Source organism: Cydia pomonella, chromosome 17, assembly GCF_033807575.1.
Source record: "Cydia pomonella isolate Wapato2018A chromosome 17, ilCydPomo1, whole genome shotgun sequence".
In the NCBI taxonomy this organism is placed as follows: domain Eukaryota; kingdom Metazoa; phylum Arthropoda; class Insecta; order Lepidoptera; family Tortricidae; genus Cydia; species Cydia pomonella.
The window spans coordinates 6,210,423-6,222,742 of record NC_084719.1 but is presented as its reverse complement, the minus strand read 5'-3'; the positions used below and the strand labels follow the sequence as shown (position 1 = coordinate 6,222,742).

At 35.3% G+C, this 12,320-nt stretch overlaps 1 protein-coding gene across 1 annotated transcript in view; it reads left to right on the top strand.

Annotated features, from left to right (window-relative positions):
- Positions 1–10,364, top strand: part of LOC133526949 (steroid receptor seven-up, isoforms B/C) — a 147,164-nt gene extending 136,800 nt beyond the window's left edge. The window contains exon 4 of the mRNA XM_061863809.1: positions 7,027–10,364. Within this exon, the coding sequence (XP_061719793.1) occupies positions 7,027–7,301 (275 nt within the window). The 3' untranslated portion in view covers positions 7,302–10,364. The remainder of the gene's footprint in view (positions 1–7,026) is intronic.
- Positions 10,365–12,320: the final 1,956 nt, after the last annotated feature.

The window sequence follows — 12,320 nt, the reverse complement described above, 5'->3', positions numbered from 1 at the left end:
TTTACTCCAAATACAAATAACCCCTCATTTATTTGTCGGACACATTCTTGAAAACCTCCGTCATCATCGTTTCATTCATTCAATTCATTCACTCGTTCGTTCACCAGGGCACCAATCAAAGTTATTACATTGTTAGGCGCAGGGTTAACAGGCGATCCTGATCTCTGGTCTGTAGCAAAGCGTATACCTTTTGAATCGGGGGGATCAGAGAGGTGAGGGGGCTTGGTCAATGGAATTAGTGCTTGTTTAATTGATGTTTTGTAGACAATTGTTGATCAAATCATTATGGATTTAAATGAACAGTTGTTTACAAAGCAGGAGTCTGATCCATCTAGCATGATTATTATAAAAGTAATATGATACGATAGTCTAAATTACAACTAACCATAATAACTGTAACAAGTAACTGCAGATAGAGTTCTAGTCTAGGTATACTTCCGATGAATTATCTTGAATGGTACTCGTGCTTTGAATAACGGAGAGGAGAATCTACGTTAAGGTAAAAAACGTAAAAAGTTTAATTTGCAATGGATCTTAAAACAAATGGTTAAACCTTTTATCCATGAATCTTGTGAAAGTGCAAGTTACTAATACGTTAATTTTTTTTTTATACTTACTTCATACTTCCTAATTTGTATTATATCTGTCACGCTGTTAAATATTAGATTATCTATACCGATGAAAACGTAAGCGACGGAATGAACCACGTAATTTTCTCATTAAGCATGTATGAAGACCAACTGGTCGTTTTAATTACTCGAGGCTATTCGGAATTTAAAAATTAACTTCTTTAAACGTTTGTGTTTCGAAAGATAAAATCAAATACTGCTTGAATTTTGGTATGGTAATAGAATTATTGGTATTAGTTATTGAACTATAGGATTTTAAATGTAAATCTGAGATCGGCAAGATTGAAGCTTATGGGAAAAATAAGTTGAGGTTCAAATGATGTAAATGCTTATAGGTATATGAATAAGTAATGTTTAACTTATACAAATCAAGTGAATAAGTAGCTTTGATGTGCATCTATCAGTACCTACAAAGTGTATGTAATTCGAAGAAATTTACATAACTACTCCACTGTGTTTTGATGAACTTAAATATGATTTAACACAATAGTCCGCTCCACCAATATCAAAATTTGCATTGATACCTACTATTTGATCATGAGATTCTTATCTGGACGTGTGAACTAGGTGTGTGGTATAGAAACGAAAGGCGAATTTCGCGTTCAAAGTGCAAAAATATGAACTGTTTACAATTTTCACACTATTCGTGTTAATATAAATAACTAATAAAGTAGGTAACTAAATATCCACCAATTCTCGCTTTTAACTCGCCTGTGCTCGGTCAGCCCTTGAAATCTTACCCCCGACGTCATTGCGCAAGGTAGTGCACCGCCAAGTCCACATATACCCAAGATTTCGACAGAAGTGTACCAGTATAATGAATCTAACCTAGTTCCCCATGAATCTATTAATTGTTATTCATGTGTCCACGCCTTCCAGCGTCTCGGGACATGACGCAACGAGACAATTGCGATCACTTGTACTAATTGTTCGTTAAATGGTCACAGCTGCTTGTAATTGATGGCCACCCGAGCTTAAGGCGTATGGAAATATTGGGAGTAAAATAAATAAATATGTACAGTAATTCTAATGCTGGGTAAATGAACTTGGCATTATCTTTATAGATGTTGAATTTTCAATACATATTCCCTTCTAACACTACATAATAAAGCATTAGGGTCCTATGGATGGTTTGAAACTATGAATAATAAGTGATTCGTTTTCAAGGCTCTTAATGGCTATAAGGCAATACCAGCTTACAAAAGTTATTAAACATTAATAGATACAAATTCATGATATATAGTAAGATTCCATCAGCTTTAGATCAATTATTCCTAGTTTTAAAATTATCCAAGATGAAAACTTGATTACTTGGTCTTTAAAGTTTCCGTTACTTGATTTTAAGAGAGATTTTTAGACTAAAAAATACGAAGACAAACGAAGACTTATAGTGTTGTGTTCCTGTCGGTAATAAGGTTGCCAGACATAGATATAAGAAGTAAGGAGATTTATAACGAAGCATAATTTCAACGAGTCTCGCTGTCTCCAACTGTCCCCCACCACATCATTAAAGGCGTGGCCAGACAACCAACTCACGCGCTGTGATTGGCCAAACCGCGCGGTGTAGGAGCCTAGAGCGGCGGCACTAGAGTGAGGACAATTCGATAGAGCTATCGATATTTTACATGTTCTGAACATGACCTTACAGTTTGACATTTTTGTTTTAAGTAATAATTGCCATAGACTTCATTTATATTCCTTTAAATTTTTGACCTTATTTACGAGCTAAGAATTTTAAGGTACGTGTAAGGTATATTAGTTGATCCATAAAGGTTTTTACTAATAAAATGTAATACAAAGCTTTTAATTAAAAAAAAAAAACATGTACCATGATGCGAAAGCTTGTTTATGCTTAACTAATCAAATTGGTTTAAATTTTAGTCATTATTTGATGTAATGTTTCTTTAAATTGTTTACTATGTGATTGTCGTTAGGCGCGAGCGCTTTATTAAAAAAATAGTTTCAGTTTATTATAGCATATTTCGTCACCAATTGAAAGCAATTCCAGCATGTTACATAGAGTTATGAAGAACTGCGAAAGCAAGTTATAACTAACTAGTAAATTATATTGTAAGTATAATGCAAGCTTTTAAATCATATGTACGAATAATAAGGAAAGAGTAATCATAATTATCAGTAAAAATCATTCTGATAGAACTTTTGGATCGACTAAGTATACAATATACTATTATTTTAAACATATTTATATTCTATCGTTATATAAATGAGGCGAAGTGTAACTGGAAACATTTTTCTTGAAAATGATCCGAACAAATAACACTTTTCTCGCTCGTAAACCAGTTAGGGCCCTCTACCTGTAGCATCTATCCATTTTTCTTGAATACTGGGATTTTTCGGGAAACTGAAAAAAATTGCAATCATGAACATATTTGATTATACCTAGTGCAGTTGTTCGAATCGTTGCTAAGAACCTGAATAAAATATACAAACTATAATGTTATAAATAAATTGTACTTAATTAAATAAGTTTATTTTTTGGCTTACCTATTCGATTTTTAATCCAAATTAATAATTATTAAATTAAACATTAGGTGCATATAAAATAATTGTAAAATTTTACTTGAAAAATAATTACTTTCACACTATATCCAAACATTTTTATCGATAACGCTCAAAGATCAATTATATGCACGAGCACCACTCTACTTCGCGGTGTCAATGAAGGTAGCGGTTGGCGGTCGTACCAAGAAACAATAATGCCCCTGTGAATATCGTTAGCGGTTTAATGCATTGCGCCGTTGCTAAGGACACTACAAATAGTTTTCCATGCCAAAGCATCAATGTAGGATGCATAGACAAATTGCCACGCGTTTGTATGACAACATGGTCTGACTCAGAAAAATCATATGTCACTGGATTTATTTGTTAAAATGTGTGGTTTTATTGACTAATACGTGAAAAAAAATGTACTTACATGTGGTATGTAACTCCATGATCCTTATAGTTTTTGGATGCACTCCTATTTCGACACAAAATAACGGCATTTCAATAAAATTGACGCGCACATTATTCAATGACAGCTAATTTGCTACTGTCTTACGGCGGGCCGGTATGGCCACGATGTGGCCATGTCGCGGCGACACGCGCCACGCCTCCGTCAGCCATCTAGTACTTTCTATGATCTGAGTTGCCAGAGCTCAACCATGGTGCGGAGTGTTAGGGTCGGCAACGCGCATGTAACTCTGGAGTGGCAGGCGTATATAGGCTACCGAAACTGCTTGCTATCAGGCGGGCCGTATGCTTGTTTGCCACCGACATAACATATATAAAAAAACAAGGGTGCCTAGTTAATCAAAATTCTCATCTAAAATTATTATAGTCTGACAAACCCATGTCAGGTATTAAGAACAAAACAAACTTCAGTGGAACCTTAATAGCACGAATCTCTAGGGAAATGCCAAAAACTTCGTGTTAACGAGGTTTCGCCTTATAAGTCATCGACTTAGGGAGGTTCTTATAGGTTTTTGTTCGTCTTACAGAGGTTTCGAGCTACAGCGGTACAACAACGCATGATAAATCGTGTTAGAGAGGTAATACAAACGCATAAAGTACAGTCTTAATGTCTTTCGAGTAACAAAGGTTCGTTAGTAAATAACTTCGAGATATAGTAGTTTTTAGTGTTTATTTATTTTATTTTTATCGTATTTTTATTTTTACTGTATTTTATTTTTACTGTATGTCTGTATTTATTTTAAAATTATGTAATGGGTCTATTGCCTGAATAAAGCTTCATTCATATAGAGGCGGTAACATAATAGTAGTAGAGGTCAAATTTCATATTTCGAGTACATTCCACTAGAGTTGCGAAGGGAATCTTTGGTTACTTCATGTTCTGAGGTTAAATATTTAGAGTTATGGTTATGAAGGCTTTGAAGGGAAGGGGATGGCATTTTATTTTGTGTTAACGAGGATTTTGCTTTATCGAGATTCGCGTTATCGAGGTTCATTGTATACTCATTTCTTTTAGATGCAAGTACTAGCTTAAGACTGAGACAGACAGACACAGAGACAGAGACGGTATGATTCTCTCTGTCTACGTTTCTCAGACAGTCTCTGGCTAAACTATATCTCCCAAATACAAAACATAAGACGTAGAACAATCTAATTATTCCATAACACTAATTACGTCTTGCCAGACGTCTGTACACTGTGTTGTTCGCGTCATTTCTGCCACAATAAAAATATATTAATGTCGCCCGCAAATGTAGCCAGCCCCTAATCCGATTAGGGGTGTTCACGGGTTATTATCTGCGGTTTAGGGTTCCGTACTTCTGAAAAAAAAGATAATCCGGTATAGATAGAGACACTCTGGATTTTGACTTTTTTCTGTCATTACCAATTATTTGGCAAGATTGTACCTGGATAAATGGGTCAAAATTATTTTCATTGTCTTGTTTCTGACCACTCTGTCACGCTTGTATTAGTGTTTTCTATCAAAGAAAACAAAATAGAGCTGTTGTGTGTCTTTCTATCGGTATATTATGTTTAACATGAGAACAATTAACAATTAACTAAATTTCAGCTCATACAAAAAGCTCCACCTTGTTAGAGTACTTGCTAACTCTAACATTTACTTGATAGATTCTTGATAGTAATGTGAAACACGAATTCTTGAGATAAACTTGTTTTATTACTTATAACTTGATAGGTGTGCACACTTATATAGTAGCGAACGTGATTATTTAATGAATGAAAAAAGGTACTTATTGACTAATTATAACACTTTTATATAAACTAAATGCTGTTGGGGCAAATGATGAATATGATGCATGTGCAATTTACTTGTACACACCCCGTTACACTTTTTGGCGACAAATACAACAAGACAACGAAAAGAATTTTAGCCCAAATGATAGTCATCTTTGAAAAATTCTCTACATAAATAGAAAAAATTAAGTACTTAAACTGGAACTATCTTCACACCTTCGAGAAAAGTGCGTACTCCCATCATAAGTCCGGCAATGCTCTTAATCTGAATCTTAATTTTGCCGCTTTTTTCTACTGACGGAAATGGCTTGACAGACTATAAATGTTTTCCCACCGAACATTGTCTATGGAAATATAGTTTTAAAAAGTGTAGTAGGCCACCTCTTTGTTTCATATTTGTCTATTGCAAATCTTACCTAGTGACGTATGTAGTTACAATAGTATATGTAGCTTGTAGTCTGTCATTATCTACTCATTTAACGCGACTGTTAAAAGTCTTTGTTCGTACACTACATTACAGGAATAACTAAAGCATATGTTCTTGAAAAATAAACAAAATTAAAGAAAGTGAACCCTTTTCGGCAGAGTTCAGTTCGTGCTTACCCAGTTTTTATTATGGGGGAAGGATTACATTTGTGTCTTGTAGATTTGTTTCTCAAACTTTTCGCTTTATCGAAATTTTGAGTGATGCAATTCATTCGGATGCATCCAAGTGGATATTGTCGTTTGTTGGTGTTTCATTGAACAATTCCATTTATATTATGAAATTTATGAAGCCTGACAACTTGAATATTGACTTGATTTATATTATATATTTGTATTGATCAAAGACTTAGAATATAATATTATTTGAATTCAGTTTCGTTGCAATTTACTATGCTACGTTCAAACTAGTTTATTGTTTGTCATTAGTACCAAATTACTAGCAGGTATTTGTTAGTATGTGACCAGTAACTGTTTTATAATAGGTAACCAATGTTTATTTATAATATTCGATAAGCGATATCGCACTAGGTATCCTTAGGTACCTTATATATTACCTACCGGATATTTTCTGTTGTTGCACTTTGTCACTTCGCGATAAGAATCAGCTTCTATTTACTTAAAGATACATGGTTTATGAATGTAAAAAAAAACCTAAAACGAACTAGTTTTAAGCATAAACTACTAAAAACAGTTATACAAACGTTAGGTTATTATGTTAAGTCCTATGTGAGATACCTCCGAAGATTTGTTTACCTCATATTGTCTGTAGGTATATATTACATCCACCCTTAAAACGATTCACGGAACGAGCATCATAACTGTTTCTATACCATTTAATTCGTGCATTTATTTACGGAAGTACATTATAAGAACATTTAAACTGAAATAAAATAGAGTAATGCTCAACCATATTTTTTGTCCTAATGCGATATTCTGGATAAATTGTGAGAAAATGAGATTTTCTGTTCAATCCACGGGTGAAGTAAATGACTTGGTGCTTGTAACTGTACCTTTATCTGTTAATATAACTTTCAATGTTAATTCATAGCATTAGAGGTTATAAACATTGTATCTATTATTAGAATTAGTGTACCGTATACGTTGAGACGCTAACCAATTAAGTCGCTATTAAGGACTTTTGTGTTGTTGATTTCTTTCGCTAAAGTTGACGTTTCTTTTGCAGATGCCTGCGGCCTGTCAGACGTGTCCCACATAGAGAGCTTACAAGAAAAGTCCCAGTGCGCCCTCGAAGAGTACTGCAGAAGTCAATACCCCAACCAACCTACAAGGTTCGGGAAATTATTACTCAGGCTGCCCTCGCTTCGAACTGTCAGCTCCCAAGTCATTGAGCAACTGTTCTTCGTGAGGCTCGTAGGGAAGACGCCCATAGAAACGTTGATCAGGGACATGCTGCTATCCGGGAGCTCGTTCTCCTGGCCCTACATGGCGACCATGTGACACACGATGTGGAGACAGCTGGCGGCCGCCTGATCCTCGCCGTACGGCTTCCCGCCGTACTTGCCCAGCCAGCGGTTCGACCCGTTCCAACGATTCCAACGAGAAGTCCCCCAAGAAGACGCCGTCACCAGCTCCAGCGAGTTCCAAGAAGCAGCGACCGAAGAATACTTCGGATCCAGGAGCAGGGACAGCGAGCGAACTGAATGCCCAACCTTCGATCCCATATCAGCTTTTTACCCCCCGAAAACAACTGAGAGCCAGGAGTTTGAAACGACGCAAAGTGACACTCAGAAAAACGCTCAAAAGACTTCCATGATGATCGACAACCTACTAAATCTACGGCCGGAACCGTGCGACATGAAATGAACATTTAGTGGTCTATTAGTTCAAGTTTTTTTGTTCCTCTGTAAAAATACTTAGGCTTATATTTAATTGTACATAAAATGTTTTATTGTAATATAGTTATGATAAGGTGCGAAAGGCATAGAAGTTTTCTACGATGTTTGTGATAGGTCGGAGGAATTCTTTTTAATATCCATTACGTTCAATGGTCCTTGTATATTATGCGAGCGCCTTAAAAGAGTCAATGGATAGGGAATATTATTTATATTTTCTTCTGTAAAGCCAATGAGGTTTTTATATCAAATCGATTTATATGATAAAAGGCAATAAGATTACATCGGTCGTGCAATGTTGGTGTGTATGTAGTAATAGTGTAGATACTTAGTCAACGACATAGTTTTTGGATATTTTTTATTTCACAGTGGTGCTCTTTGGTATTTATTAATTCAGAATAAATATGAGATTTGTATGGCACTACCAAAATTACTAGGATCTCTCTCTTCTCACAGAAATCATTGGTTATTTGAGTAAGTAAAGTTGCATCAATGTAAGAATATTAAAAAAGAGATTGATTAAGTAAAAGTGAAACAGCACGGGAAAATGTAAGTATTTTGGTAGAGGCTAAAGCAAAACTTTATTTCAATAAGTTTTGGCGTTATTTTCTAAACTGTAAATATTTATACATGGTACATGTCTACTTAAATAATTCCGTAAAAGCATTTATTGTATCGTTCCTTAACTTTTTTTAGAGTTTTACGTTTTATATTGAAAAAGTAGCTTTCATAGAAAGATTTATTATTGTATAAACTCTGCAGTTTATGTTCTACTCTTAAAAGATTTCTTAGTGAGAAATAAATTATATTTGTTTTAAATTCCTAAGTAAATACATAAAGGTCATACAGAAGGAACACATTTGCAGGCAGCAGCTCAGGCAGTAACTGACTTGTTCAATTCAAAAGACTCACAGGCCAATTCAAACGTATGCCTGACATTAAACCGATATTTGAATGATATTGGAATCATATCAGCGCGTTCATTTCATTCTGACTTGCCCGTACTTGTATTAGTGTGAGCGAGACGCCAATATGATTCAAATATCAATTTGCCAGGTGCACGTTCCAATTGGCATGTCAGTTACACTATAGTTTGGTCATCCACGATGACGCGTAGATTTTTAAAATATAATCTTTAATAACATGAAATTACGAGTCAAATCACGCGTCATCGTGAAAGACACGATCTAGTGCAAATTGCAGAAACTTTAAATTCAAAGAATGTTGGTAGTAAGAAGTACAAAATTAATAATTATTATAACTCTTTCTGTACTATTTGTGTGCCGGCAAAACGTCCCAAATTATCGCTTGCAATAAGGACGCCTAAACAGGATATTCGTATACAAATTCAAGCAAATCTCATCCTTATGGCAAGCGTCAAAGTGGGACGTTTTGCCGGCCGCGGTCCCTTTTTACCCTTACGGCCAGTCAGCTCTGTTTCATTTTGTAATAAGTATGCACAATTTTATTTTAATTTTGCATTTTCTACTACCGTATTTTTCTTGGAAACAGGATGTTGGTGTTGTTTCAGAATAATATTTTAAAACATTATAAATTATGTTTTGATACTTACCATTGTTTATACGATAATGCATCGTACTTTCTTAATCTAACGGGTTTTATTTTGAATTATTGTTTTAAAAACATTTCTTTTTAATTGCAATATTTATTAATGCATTTAATATTCCTTCAAATTCCACAGCCAAGTCATCTTATCCATATACTTGTTATTTCCGATATACTTGTGCAAGTAACTTGAAGTGATCTACTTGTCCGTTGTAAACGAGGCCTCAAGCTTCATCTTCCTGAAGAATAATATTTATTTTTAGTAATTTCATAGTAATTAAAACAATTTTTCTGAATAAAACCCTTACTAATGTCTAAATGACAAGTCTCCTGCCAAATCTGTAATATAGATGAACTATTTTTAAAATGCGCTCCCCACCTACGGTACACTTAAACTCGAAAACACACAATTTTCCTTTTTTTAAATGTTAACCATATCAAGTAATTTAGGAGGATTTTTAATTGTTTGAGAAAGCAATGAAAAAATTAAAATGCTACTTTATTTGGTTTTTTAAAGGTTCTAATTAGACTGAAACAGGGTGTACATTGTAATGTACAATGGGCCTTACGAAGTTAAAGCATAATCTTACTACTGTTGTTTGTATACCCCATTTCATTTACCATGGCGGGATTCCACTTGAAACTGCATAAATAAAACCATAATGTTAATCTATTGTTTAACAATTGCTTTACGAGCTCTGCTCTTCAAAGCCAGCGTGTGGTCAAATTATAACACAAAAAGATCAAAACTGGACAGTTACATGTAAGACGTGCCGCAAAAAAGTTTGCGGGGTATCTTTTGCTGTCACTACTTGTATTGTTTACGCCCAGTGACCGTCTTAAGTGGATCCCGCCATAGTAAATGAAATGGGGTACATAACTGCGTTGTTGTGTCGGTAAGGTTACTTCGATTGAGCATAGTTGTTAGAGAGGAGAGCGCATTTTATAACTGATTTATCTCTAAGTGTAAAAAGCAATGTAGGTATTTATTCGCAATAATGTACAGTGAAGGTGTAACATAGGTTGGCGTGTATGAGACTGTATGAATTGTATGATGTCTGGAGTAATGTTGAGGAATAAAAAAATGTCTCTCTGGATTTCAGTACGTTTGTTTCATTGAACCTGAATTGAACACATAAATTGCAATCTTACATTGTTTTTAGGGTTCTGTACCTCTGTAAAAACGGGATCATATTACTAAGACTCCACTGTCCGTCTGTCTGTCACCAGGCTGTATCTCATGAACCGTGATAGACATAAACAGTTGAAATTTTCACATATGATCTATTTCTGTTACCGCTATAATAACAAATACTAAAAACAGAATAAAATAAATATTTAAGTTTGGCCCCCATACCACAAACGTGATTTTTTGCCGTTTTTTGCGTAATGGTACGGAACCCTTCGTGCACGAGGCTGCCTCGCACTTGGCCAGTTTTTTAATAAATAGTGACCATGTTTAGTGACGTGCCGTGGAAAAAATCTCGGAAACAGGAATATTCCCTTATGGGAAATTTCCCCGGTTCCCAGGAATATTCCCCAAACAGGGGAATCAAGTTATTACAAGGGAATTAAGTTACATTTTGCAAACACAATTTCACATAAGTAAAATTAGCATATTGTGGTCGTTATATCGCATAGATTTACTACTACTATTTTATCTCGAAAATCATAAAGGAAGGAAGGAAGATAAATTGTAACATATTATTTTCTCTCTTGTAAAACATTAGTAAAAGTTGTTGTTTTAAGGATGACTAACGCTAGACCGGTCCGTGCCCGGGCCGAGGCGTCCGACACGCCATTTTCTATGACGGCTGATCGATGATCACGTGGTGCTTTCCACAGGAAACGAAGCGCCGGAATCTCTGGCCCGGCCCCGGGCTCTCGGTCATCTTTAACCCTTCGTGCTAATATTGATACCGAAGCAAGCGAAAGATTCCAAAATAAAAAATGGAATTTAGAGCGTTGCGCGGTTTCAAGACTTTCAAGACACGAGGGTTAAAAAAACAAAAATTTTCACCACATCATCGCGAGGAAAATACTAACTGTTAAACATTACAAATCATATATATTTAATATTTATCAATATTAGTAAATTCGACCAGTCAACAAGAAACAACTCAAAACTTTTGATCACATGATTTTGCTACTCTTGTGGATAAAATGCAACTTTCTCATCAGTATCTGAAGAATAAAGAGAGCTTTTACGAGATTGTATGGTGAAAAGTATATTAATAGACATACGACGAAACGGCATAACATCTCATAAACCCCTCATATCTCCCCAATCAGACCATATGATTGCCACATAGGAAATTCCCATGCACAGGGCCGTAGCGTGAGCGGCCGCAGCACGCGAGCCCGCGGACACGTGGGAAGACTAATTACTGTTGGGGTAATTATCTGTTGTCTGATACTTTGTTAGCTGTGGGTAGAATCAAAAGTCGTTTTAGAGATTTATCCAAAGTAGAAAAGGGATAAAGTCTATGAAAAATTTAACTACTGAAATAGATGTCGGTACATGGCACCGTTAGACGATATTTGATAATTCAGTACCACATCGTAAAGCGCCACCTATTTTGGCCGTCAAACTCGGGACAGGATATGCTCTTCCATTTTTTTAAATGTTTTACGTCTTGTAGTATAAAGATATCTTTTCCAAGTAACCTTTGTGTAATTAAGTGGAAAATCGCATAAATCATCATGCAATCTTGAATGCCTTCTAATTATAGTAGGAAGACTACAAAATGCGACTAAGTTACTAATTTAGTCTGCAGTGAAAGATATTTTGCCATCATAAAAATAACACATCACCATAAAAATAACAATACAATAGTTATTTTCATTTATCAAAATTTAAGTTATCAATGACATTGACGTAACTCATCAAGTTCAAATGTAACTTCCGTCACTATCTTCTGTCCAATGGGACAATTTAAAGCACTGCAGTAATTAGGTGGTAATAACATAGGAAACACCTGTTAGGGTTGTCCCGGGAATGCCGTGACTGTGATTATTTCCCACGACTCACTGCAACACCCCTGACATCAGCGAGTCA